Here is an 11,968-nt window from a genome sequence, read left to right on the forward strand (position 1 = left end):
AGTTATCCCTGATTCAGGCTTCATAACGTGTGTGACTAAGGCCTGTTCCACTCTAGGATTTTACATTATAGAATTATAGAGCCATGAGGATATAAAACATGCAAGCATCAGCCAGTCTGACCCCCTGCCAAGATGCAGGATGTGTTTTGTATTTAAACCATCCCAGAGATTTGGATGTCCCGCCACCTTTGGCTTCCACAACCTCCCAGGGCATCTTTTTCATTGTCCTCCTGGTCTTACAGTTAGGAAGTTTTTTCTCAGATATAATCAAAATCTGCTATGCTGGAGTTTGAACCCACTGCCTGTTGTCCTGCAGCAAGAGATAATAACATTCCTCCATCTTTCTTATCGCAGGCTTTCAAGTATCTGAAGATGGCTCCCTTGTTCCACTCACTCTTCTCTTTTCCAAACCAAACACAAATGGTTGCTTTGGCCCTTGCTTTCATGGCTTGTCTTCTATCCCTTTGATCATCATTGTCGCTTGTCTCTGGATCCTTTCCAGTTTCTCTACATTCTTCCTATACATCGGTGACCCAAACTAGACTTAATACTCCAGCTAAGGCCTAATCAGTGCCAAGTAGATGAGTACTATCACCTGCCATGATTTGCATGTTATGCATTCATTCATACAACCTAACATTGCATTTTCCTTTTTTGAAAATATCCACACTCCGAAGAGATGTAGCTGTGTCAACCTAACCCTGGTGTAGCCGGCATTAGGTCAATGGAAGAATTCTTCTATCGACCTATCTACCACCTCTTGGGGAGGTGGATTAACTGCGCTGGTGGGAGAACCCCTGCTGTCGGTGTAAGTAGTCTCTACCTTGAAGCTCCATGGCAGCACTATCGTAACATTTTAAGTGTAGACAAGCCCTCAAGCAGATCTTCCAGAAAAGCATCCAGTCTGGATCTGTAGCCATGTGGAGTTAGAGAATCCACCACTTCCCTTCTCAGTGTGTTGCAAACTTTAATCGCCCTGCGTGTTAAAAACTTGGCCCTTATTTCCAACTGGAATTTGTCTGGCTTCAGATTCCAGTGATTGGGTGCTGTTTTGCCTTTCTTCACTAGGTTAAAGAGCACGTCATTGGTATTTAAGATGAATAAATGAAGATCTAAACATTTTTGTGGCTGTTTTCTGTGCCTTCTCCAGTTTTTCAACATTATTTCTGAAATGTGGATCCTGGGACTGGATGCAGTCAGTTTCACCAATACCATGTGCAGATGTAAAATCCTCCACCTGCTCCAATGTATTGCTCCCCTGTTTATGCATCCAAGGATCACCTCTGTGCTTTTGGCCAGAGCATCACACTGGGAGCTCATGATGAGTTGGGTGTCTACGGTGACCTGAAATTCTTTTCAGTGTCCTGCATCCCATGTCTGTGGGTCGAGCCTGCTTTCCCTGTTCCAAGAGTATCCCTTTGTATTTGTCTGTATTAAAACATTTTGTTTGCATGGGCCCAGCTCAGCAAATATTCCGGATCAATCAGAGTGCCTGCCCTCGCCTCCTCTTTGTAACCAATTTGCCAATCTTTGGGTTGTCCACAAATTTTATCTGAGGTGATATTCTATTTGCTTCCAGATCATTGATGAACATACTGAATAGTATTGGGTCAAAAATGGAATCCTGAAGAACCTTATAAAAACACCCCCATTCAGTGGCAATGGCCCATTGACAACTGCTTTCTGAGATCTCTCAGTTAGCTAGTTTTTAGTTTCTTTACCTGTGTTCTACTGATATTGTATAGTGTGCATTTTTTTAATCTTATATTTTCCCTTACTGAAACAAATGCCTTAGAGAAATCAAACGCTATTGCATCTGCTTGGTTCCCAGGATCAATCAGAAGTTCACTCTCATTTCAGGATGAAATTGGGTTTATCTGACAAGACATGTTTTCCATAAACCATGTTGTTGAAAGGCATTAATTATACTCATAAGATTTTTTTGTTTAACTAATCCCAGACCTGCTTTTCCATTCTTTCTTAATTTTGTAAAATCTTTTTCTTTAAAACTTTCCCCTTTTTACTGAATACCTGACGTTTAACACAGAACTGTCCTGAGTTTGCCTCCCCCCCACCCTGTCTTTTGGGATTTTTTGGCTCTCCGGCTGCCTCATCGTGTACCTCAGGTTCCCAGTGAGATGTGCTCTTGATCAGCCAGTCGTAACTCGGGTGTTTGGAACTCTACGATTCAGTTGTAGATGCTGTTTGTCGCCATCCTTGTCTTCTAATGGACTGGGAAGTATTTCATCACCTCATGTGATACGAGTATCTTATACTGCTTCTCTCCAAATGCAGAACACAACTATCTCTTGACCACCTCTCCTTTGGGGAAATTAGCTCTTTTGAAACACTAAGTGTCTATAGATATTACTGGTTGGGAACTGTTCTCTTTTTGTCCATTTAAATTTCATCAATTCTTTCTTCATTTTGCTCTCCTCTATCATATGCCCCCTTCTTTGTCTCTTCTCTAAACTAAACAGTCCCAGACTTTTCAGTCTGTCAGCGTATGGCAGCCACTCCCATTCTCACAGCCTGTCTCAGAAATCTCCTTTCTATCTGCTATATCCTTTATAGAGACTGAGTGTCCACAGCTCAGTGCGTGTCCAGAGCAGGTTATTCTCCATCCCTTAGACATCCAGACATTATCTTTCTTTTGGCCATGGCTGTGAATGAGCAACTGTTTCCATGGAGCTCCTCTCAATGACGCGCAGGTCTTTTCCCTGAATTTGTTTCTAGTTGGATTTGATTCTAGTTTTTTTTCCCTCTGATACATGTTTTGTCAAAGCTTTGTTTCTTTTCCACTCTTACATTTTGAGCAACTGGGGAACTCCCTGCAGCATGGACTCCTAGCCTGGCTTTTATTGCATTAAGGAACACTGATGAATAGCCAGTATCCACACTCATGTTTCCCACCGGTGCCTCTTAAGGTTTCCCATGCCAAGTTCTGTAGGAATTCCTGATGCACAGAACACCATAAAATATGGAATTGGCATTAGTATGGTCAGTTGTGCATGATTTATTTCTCTGAATAGTGAAAATGTCATTTTTTAATTTGTGGAGAGTGAAAAATCTGCCTCAGCCTTGAGAACAGCTTCCAGGAGTCCATGTAGTGTCTAATATTAACCTTGTCTCTCCATCCAGGCATTTGTACTATGACTATCACCCTAGAACCTTGGCACATACAGGAAGTCAGGGGAAAGTACGGTACATGCAAGAGACACCATTCTGCCTCAGAGTTGGACACGTTCTCCCCTACTCCATGTCAGATTCCAACACAACTGACTTCACCAACTCCTCTAATTTCATCCTGCTGGGCATTCCTGGCCTGGAGACAGCCCATATCTGGATCTCCATCCCCTTCTGCACCATGTACGCCATAGCCATCTTGGGGAACTTCACCATCCTGTTCGTCGTGAAAATGGAGCAGAGCCTCCATGCCCCCATGTACTATTTCCTCTGCATGCTGGCCATCACCGACTTGGTCCTATCCACGTCCATCCTGCCCAAAATGCTGAGCATCTTCTGGTTCAATTCCAGGGAGATCGAGATCAGTGCCTGCCTTGCCCAGATGTACTTCATTCACTGCTTCTCGGTAATAGAGTCTGGGATCCTCATGGCTATGGCTTTTCATCACTATGTGGCCATCTGTGATCCCCTCAGACATTCCACCACCCTGGCAAACCCCATGGTGGTGAAGATTGGACTGGCCGTGGCACTGCGTGGCAGCATGCTCATACTACCCTATCCCCTCCTGACAAGGCAATGGCCATATTGCAAAACCAACATCATCCCCGACACACACTGCATGCACATAGCCGTGGTGAAGCTGGCTTGCGCCGATACCCACATCAGTAGTTACTATGGCCTCTTTGTGCTATTCTGCGTAAAGTGTCTGGATATGATTTGTATTGCCGTGTCCTATACCCAGATCCTCAGGGCCATCTTCAGCCTCCCCACACAGGACGCCCGGCTCAAGGCTTTTGGGACCTGCAGCTCCCACCTCTGTTCCATCTTAGCCTTTTTCATCCCAGCTCTCTTCTCCTCCCTTACGTACCGGTTTGGCAAGAAAGTGGCCCTGCATTTCCGTGTTCTCATTGGCAATGTGAACCTCCTGGTGCCCCCCACACTAAACCCCATCATCTATGGTGTGAGGACCAAACAGATCTGGGACAGTCTGCTCCAGCTCTTTACTCATAAAAGGACCTAAAGTTTTCTCCTGGTGCTCTGGCTCTCAGATTGAGGTCTATGAAGAGCTGGCTGGAGACATGCTGTCATAAACAGATAAGAAAAGTTAATAGCACAGAAGTACTTTATATCTCTTTGACTATAAAGGGTTAACAAGTCCAGTAAGCCTGGCTGCCACCTGACCAGAGGACCATTCAGGAGACAGGATACTTTCAAATCTTGAGGGAGGGAAGTTTCTGTGTGTGCAGTTAGAATTTGGTGGTTGTTCACTCTGGGGCCTCAGAGTGACCAGACATGCAACCAGGTTTCTCTCCAATCTCTCCAATACAGGCTCTTATAAGTTCAGAATAGTGAGTACTAGATAGATAAGGCGAGTTAGGCTTATGGTTGTTTTCTTTATTTGCAAATGTGTGTTTGGTTGGAAGGAGTTCAAATTGGTAATTTGCTGAAAAGATTTTAATTTGTACTTGTATACTTAGGCTGGGAGGTTATTCCCAGTGCCTATAGCTGAAAGACCCTGAACCTATTCCATCTTAAATTTACAAGATCATTTTTACTATTTTTTCTCTTTAATTAAAAGTTTCTTGTCTAAGAACTTAATTGTTTTCTTTTATTCTGGTGAGACCCCAGGGGACTGGGTCTGGATTCACCAGGGAATTGGTGGGGAGAAAGGAGGGAAGGGAGAGAGAGGTTAATTTCTCTCTGTGTTGGGATTACTTTCTCTCTCAGGAGGAGTCTGGGAGGGGGAAAGAGAAGGAGGGGAGAAGGTGAATTTTCCTCTCTGTTTCAAGATTCAAGGAGTTTGAATCACAGTGATTTTCCAGGGTAACCCAGGGAGGGGAAGCCTGGGAGAGGCAACGGTGAGGGAAAGGGTTTACTTTCCTTGTGTTAAGATCCAGAGGGTCTGGGTCTTGGGGGTCCCCGGGCCAGGTTTTGGGGGGACCAGAGTGTACCAGGCACTGGAATTCCTGGTTGGTGGCAGCACTACAGGATCTAAGCTGGTGATTAAGCTTAGAGGAATTCATGCTGGTACCCCATCTTTTGGACGCTAAGGTTCAGAGTGGGGAATTGTACCATGACACATGCTGTTGGGCCCTCTTCCCTGAATCACTTGCTGGCCAGTCAAAGAGACATTAAATACTTCCTTGACCTTAATGTGCTGTGTCAACGTGACAGACTGGGGAATCTTTCTGTGTATAACACTTAACATAGGGTTCCCATCTTTCTAATTGCTTTTTACTGGAACCCTGAGGGCCCGTGCCCTGCCCTGCCTATTCCCCCAAGGCCCTGCCTCCTTTTCCACTTCTTCCAATAAGGTCCTGCCTCTGTTCTACCTTTCCTCCAAAGCCCACCCTTGTTGCTCACTGCTCTTCTCCCCAACTCCAGCCACTCACTGGATCATCTCCACCTCCCTGCCTCCAGCCCCCAGTTGGTCTCCCTTTGCAGCCTGACAAGTAGCCTGCAGTGGATGCAGCGCTGGGGCCTTCAGGGCAATCAAAAGTGGAGAGGGAAGCCGGGAAGCTGAGAGTTGAGAGCAGGGTTGCTACAGGCAGGCGAGATTGCACATCAAACAGCTCGTGGGCCCTAAGGTTCAGCTACAGATTCCTGAGTGAAGAGACCATTGTGAGGCTTATTTCTTTAGCTTTCCACTCCTTTTTTCCCCTCTTTGCTGGGGCCTGTAGCAGGCAGGGTCCCTGCATTGAGTATGGGCTGGGAGCCCCTTGTCCTGAGCCAAGCCTGGGGGGAAGGACAAGGGATCAGCTTTGAAGCTAGGGGAATAACAGCTGAGAGAGGCTGAAGAATAAGCCCCCATGTTAGCTGAGAAAGCTGGACGCTGGGCAGAGGCCAGGGTGGCTTTGGTAGCTAATAGGGAAGGAGATCAATGGCACCGTATGAGCCAGGTCTCAGAGAGAAAAAGCAATATATAGGCAGCTAGGGATGCATGAGATATGGTCCCAGCGCAAGACACATCCATTCCTGCTGCTTCAGTTTCCCCAGGTGTAAAAGGGGGATACCTCATAAGAACATAAAAATGTCTGGGGTCCTAGGTTGGAGAGCTGGGGGAAACTGGCTGGAGCCTCTCTATTGCTGGTTCATGGGTGGCTAGTGAAAACATTCATGTAACCGCAACTGGATGTGTTCCTGTCTGTGTATGGCTGTGTAAGTGCAAGACCTGGAGAAGATAGCGGCTTCCCATAGCCTCATAGTGTGAGAGGGAGCCCTGATTGGTATATCAGATGGCTCACTGGTATCCCAGTTCCAGGTTACACCCGGGGAAGTTCGTCACACCCACCCAGCGAACGGACCCTCCTAGACCATGCGTCCATTCCCCGCTTGTCATGAACTCAGTTACTGAAGGGGAGATGGTGGTTACAGTAGGTAAATCAGGACTCCTGAGTTCTGTCTGTCATTCTCTGTGGGACCTCCGCCAAGTCACGTCTCCTTTTGCCTGAGTTTACCTATCTGTATAATGGTGATATGTTCATAGGGACTTTACCTAGCTGGAAGTTTTCAGGATCCATCAATGAAAGGTGCGGCACAGTATGATGATAGTTCTTGATGAGAATTACTGATCTTTGATCCCTTAGCGACAGCCCTGTGTGCCTGCAGAAAGTGCTCATGTCTCTCCTCAGTCATCTGTCTCCAGATCTGTCTGTCTGCTATCTACCCAGCCATCCTGGGCATTTACAGTGTATCAGACTCCATGGAGGCCTAGGCACTATCCCTGTAGTAAGTGAAGGCCCTGAGAAAGGCCCAGTATGAGGCCTGAGGCCTGAACTAAAGTAACGGTCAAGACTTTGCTCACATAAAGGAAAGTGAAGCTGTGAGCCAGAGGCAGGCCCTGCTCACAGAAGCTGGCAAGGAAAGGGCTGATGCTGCAAGAAGATACGTACCTAAAAGGTCCTGAACACTAGAGATCAGAACATTCACATAGTGGCACATTCCACATGGATAACAAGGAACAGACTGACCCATCCCAATGACAGGGGCAAAAGGATAATATGATGGATAGAGTTGTTTTGATCGAACCAACATGTACAAGGTGAGAGGCGGCACCTTACTACCTAGAGGGGTTGTACCTTGCTGCGTAGAGGGGCTGTCTCTCACCTGTATTCTTGCTGTACTACGGTATTATCATTGTACTGCTGTATTATTGCTGTATTGTATTATTGCTGTACAATATGTACAATGTGTATAACCTTGCTAAACTGTTTAACCCACCCACAGGTAAAAATCAACAAACGAATGGCAGCAAACACCATGAAGGCAAGGAAAAAACAAATTGGTAAAGAAATTAAGCTACATAGTAACTACAAATTGGGTAAACAAATTGCCTGTTAGTACCAGTCATAATTTGGGTCAGTGACACTGCATCCTAACTGAGGCACATGTTAGTCAAAACAATCTTGTTCAGTGTCTGGGTACCAATATTAAATCCTAACACAGCAATATTTGATAAATTGGTTAGTGTCCATTCAGTAGGTTATCTGGAAGACAGCATCCATAACAAACAACTATATCTACATCAACTACTGGTGTATCACAGAGCAGTTCAACCAATGGAACAGAGAAGCTACCCACTTCTGTTTCCTGCCCAGTAAAGCTGACCAGATGGTGACAACCAGCCTTAAGGATAACCTGTAACATGAATGGACAGTACTGTGTAGTAACTAATTACAATATATTTACATATAAAGGCCTCAGTCGTAGTGTCACTACTCCAAATTTCTGTTTTACTTCTCATATACATAGCACTGTGGGACACACTATCACAACCCCTATCTCAGTATTTCAAAATACTCAGCCTACTACTAATAATGAGAGAGGTGGTCACTGGAATTGCCCTAATGGAAGCTTGTTTCTATCTGTGTCATCAAAGTAAAAGGGCCAGAGTACACCAGCAGCCTGGAAAAACATGGTGACACTTGGATATAAGTTGGTGCCATATGTACACATGCATACTATACATATATGCCCATACACACTACAAATATATGCCATATCCATATAATTCATATATATTAATTATTCGGAAGTGCCTCTAAGGATCAATCATAATATCACATTCCTCAGTCATGGTACTGGGCCTCACATTCCCAGGCCCATCATAAGGGACTAAAAAATAATTGGATAATAAAATCTGTCTCTCAGTCGTACAAGGGAATGTGCAGACTAAACAGACAGATAGGGCATGAGTGTATGGATGGTAAAATAAGGTAACCACATAACAGTGTTTAGCCCACTGGGTTACCTTTAGTCCATGCATTATGCTTTTCCAGGACGATGGGTAAACATCCTCCCCATAAAAAGACAAAAAGTGGGGGAATGTAGTAAGTGAAGGCCCTGATAAAGGCCCAGTATGAGGCCTGATGCCTGAACTAAAGTAATGGTCAAGACTTTGCTAACATAAAGCAAAGTGAAGCTGTGAGCCAGAGGCAGGCCCTGCTCACAGAAGCTGGCAAGGAAAGGGCTGATGCTGCAAGAAGATACGTACCTAAAAGGTACTAACACTAGAGATCAAAACATTCACATACTTGCACATTCCACACAGATAACAAGGAACAGGCCGACCCATCCCAATGACAGGGGCAAAAGGGTAATATGATGGATAGAGTTGTTTTGATCGAACTAACATGTACAAGGTGAGAGGCGGCACCTTATTACCTAGAGGGGTTGTACCTTGCTGCGTAGAGGGGCTGCACCTCAATACGTCAGGAGTGATGTGTAACTTGTTTGTATCTGTGTATAAAAATGTATCCCTGGGGCGATGTCTTTGTCCGGCCTAGGGGGCAGTGGAAAGTCCCGCCACTAACTGAGCCGAGTCCATTGCCAAGAGGCACTCTCTCGTAGGATGCCCTGTAGAGTAACAATCTCAGAGGAACTGCAATTGTGTCCGAGTGCAATAAACCTGGCCGACGTGCCTTCGTATCTTACAAGACTCCGTGGTCATTGGGGGTTCTCTTCGGGTCTGCTGTGTCAGCTATCTGCGCAGAGCTGGGGCAGCACACAGAGGGAACACGTGCACGCAGCCGAGTGATACCAACAGAGAGAGAGCAGAGCACCACACCGGTAGCATCTGACAACAATCCCTAGTTTTCTTCGTAATCAACTATAATTTTTAAATATACACAAATACACAGAGCAGTCAATTCCTCTCTGACTCAGCACAGAGCCCCAGAGTTCTCATCTCCCTTTGGGAAGGTCCCTTAATTACTGTTTACTCCTAAAGCTGGATAAAAAACACAGAAGTGCAGACATGGAAAGAAAGACATTGGCTAGAGTGTCTCTGGTATCCGGCCGGTTTGCATCCAGATGCCGCTTCTCCTCTAGAGGCTGAGCGAACCCCACTGGGATTGCACAGAGTTATATAATAAACGGTGCACACTCCTGTTTTTATTTTTGTTGACGCAGCTGCTGGGGTGAGAGAGGTGTGGGACATGACTACCAGACTGGCATTCCCAGGGAAGACACTTCCACTTCAAAATTCACAGGTACCCTTCTCTAGCTGAGGAGCTCACCTGCTGGACAAACCAAGAGCACCATGGGTATGATGGGATAGAGAATAGGTCTATTGTCCTTTATGCTCTGCACAGCCACTAAACATCTGCTCGCCACAGGGGTGAGTTTGCTCCAGTATCACTGTCCAAATGACATTCCTTTCTGTGGATACCTACCCGCCCCTGCCAATGGCCTCACGCCCTGAGGTGGCTGTATTTGATTGGCACAGTGGATGCTTCACGATGAAAGGTATTAGTAGATGTACAATACAAGGCCAAATTTGGAGGCCACACCCTGTATTTTGCTCAGGCCCCACTGAAACAAAATTTCCCTTGGAGTAAGAACTGAGTAAAGACCTCAGGAGCCAGCTGTGTGTTAATGCACAGACACTGCCAATTCCTCTCCCCTTGCATCTCGGGGCTCTGGCTGTTAACTGGGTTGAGGGTGGGGGGAGGGAGTCGTTACCTGACTTTTATATGCTGCAAATCATTTAGGTGGAAGGGCACTTCACTGGAATAATTATAGGAATTTTTCAACATGGACAAGACATATTCTCTCCTAGCTTCATTGGAGAAGTCAGCTGAACTGTTATGTCTTGTGTTCTGCTTTGTATTGTTTCCAATCACAATTAAGCCGGAAGCAGACACTCAGCATTGCAAATATAAGTCCAAACAGTTAAAATTTGGCAAACTTATAAACAATAGAAAATGAGATCTCTCAACTGAAGGGGTCAGACAGCCTTAAATAAAGGTGCCAGCAGAACTACCTTAGAACTGGGAATCATGGATTTTTCTATAATGTTTTTAGCATCCCTTATGATTTTCATAAATTCCAATTTGTATTATTTGCTCTCTCTATTTTCCTTTTTCCCTATTTGTTAAATATTCCTTCCCATCCCATCCCCCAAGTTGCTGCCTTCACTTTGTCAGTAAACTGGATTTTTGTCCAAAGTTCTCTACTTTCTGGACTAGTGGCTTTTTGCCAATCTAATTAAATGTTCTACAAGAAATCACACTTTTCCTTCTCTTTTTTTCTCTTCAAATGTTTCCTCCCCATCAGTTTTATTGATCTTTTACCTTTGCTTTGGGAAATTAGCCTGTAGCAGGGTGGTCACCTGGGGACCTTTTCCCAGCCACAGCCCTCTCCAGGGCTGCCCTGGGGAGCCAAGAGTAAAAGCAGCCCTGGAGAGGGCTGTGGCTGGGAAAAGGAGTGAAAGTGCCTGTGTAGCTGACCACAGGTGAGGCAGCTCAATTAGGGCTCAGCTGGCTCTGGTAAGAGGGCTGGGGACCAGGAGCTGGAAGAGTCTCACTCTAGCCCTGGCATGGGAAGGGATAGCTGCCTGGGATTGAGGTACCTGAATCGGAGCAGTACAGGGGAAATGGGCAAAGGAAGCTGGGGAGCTCCAGCCTGGTAAACCTCCAGGCTGCAGGCTTTGGTGAACACCTACAAAGGTACTGGGGTTACAGAGATGCAGCTTGGGACTAGGCAGAGGCATCTGGTCCAGCCCTCTTGCCAATGATGAGTGGCCATGACAGACTTAACCCTGCCCCAGTGAGCGGGGGCTAGATGATGAGTGGCAGTAGCCACTGAGGCAAGTGGGCATAGAGGGTTGGAGGTTCCCTTGGGAGGGGAGACCCAGAATGTGGGGGCATTGCCAGGGGGCAGGACCCCAAGGTAAAGAGGCAGATGGGTCCAGAAGGGACACGGGGGCCAGATTCCAAGAGGAGGCGCTCCATATGCTGGAGAGCTAATTCCTGAGATGACGAGCAGAAGGTGCCACGCTGGTGAGTCATCCTCTCGCTGCATAACCCTTTTGAAACACTAAGCATCTATAGATATAACTGGCTGGGAACGGATCTGTGTTTGTCCATTGGAATGTCACCAGTTCCATTTTTTATTTTCCTCTCCTCTATCATATACCCTCTTACTGGTCTCTTCTCTAAACTAAACAGGCCCAGACTTCACAGTCTGTTGGCAGCCTCTCCCATTCTCAGAGCCTGTCTCAGAAATCCCCTTTCTATCGGCTTTATCCTTTATAGAGACTGAATGTCCACAACTGAGTGTGTGTCCAGAGCAGATTATTCTCCATCCCATTCCTTAGGCATCTGAACATTCTCTTTGTTTTGACCACTGCTAAGAATGAGCCGAGCTGCCATCAGTGGCGACCAGGTCTTTTCCCATAATGTGAGTTCTAGTGGAGATATTTCCCTCCGGTACATGTTTTATCAAAGCTTTGTTTCTTTTTCACCCCTCATAACAACCCCCCCCCATAGTGTGTGTAGTG

General features: G+C 45.9%; 1 protein-coding gene across 1 annotated transcript; it reads left to right on the plus strand.

Moving 5' to 3' along the window:
- The first annotated feature begins 3,259 nt into the window (after positions 1-3,259).
- On the plus strand, positions 3,260-4,207 carry LOC127040820 (olfactory receptor 52R1-like). Its single transcript, XM_050935387.1, has one exon. It carries the CDS (start codon positions 3,260-3,262, stop codon positions 4,205-4,207), a length of 948 nt encoding a protein of 315 aa, XP_050791344.1.
- Positions 4,208-11,968: the final 7,761 nt, after the last annotated feature.

Source organism: Gopherus flavomarginatus (assembly GCF_025201925.1).
Source record: "Gopherus flavomarginatus isolate rGopFla2 chromosome 1 unlocalized genomic scaffold, rGopFla2.mat.asm SUPER_1_unloc_1, whole genome shotgun sequence".
Lineage (NCBI taxonomy): Eukaryota > Metazoa > Chordata > Testudines > Testudinidae > Gopherus > Gopherus flavomarginatus.

What these genes read in the sequence shown, in the direction of transcription:
- LOC127040820 (XM_050935387.1), top strand. Translation starts at nt 3,260, where the DNA reads ATGTCAGATTCCAACACAACTGACTTCACCAACTCCTCTAATTTCATC.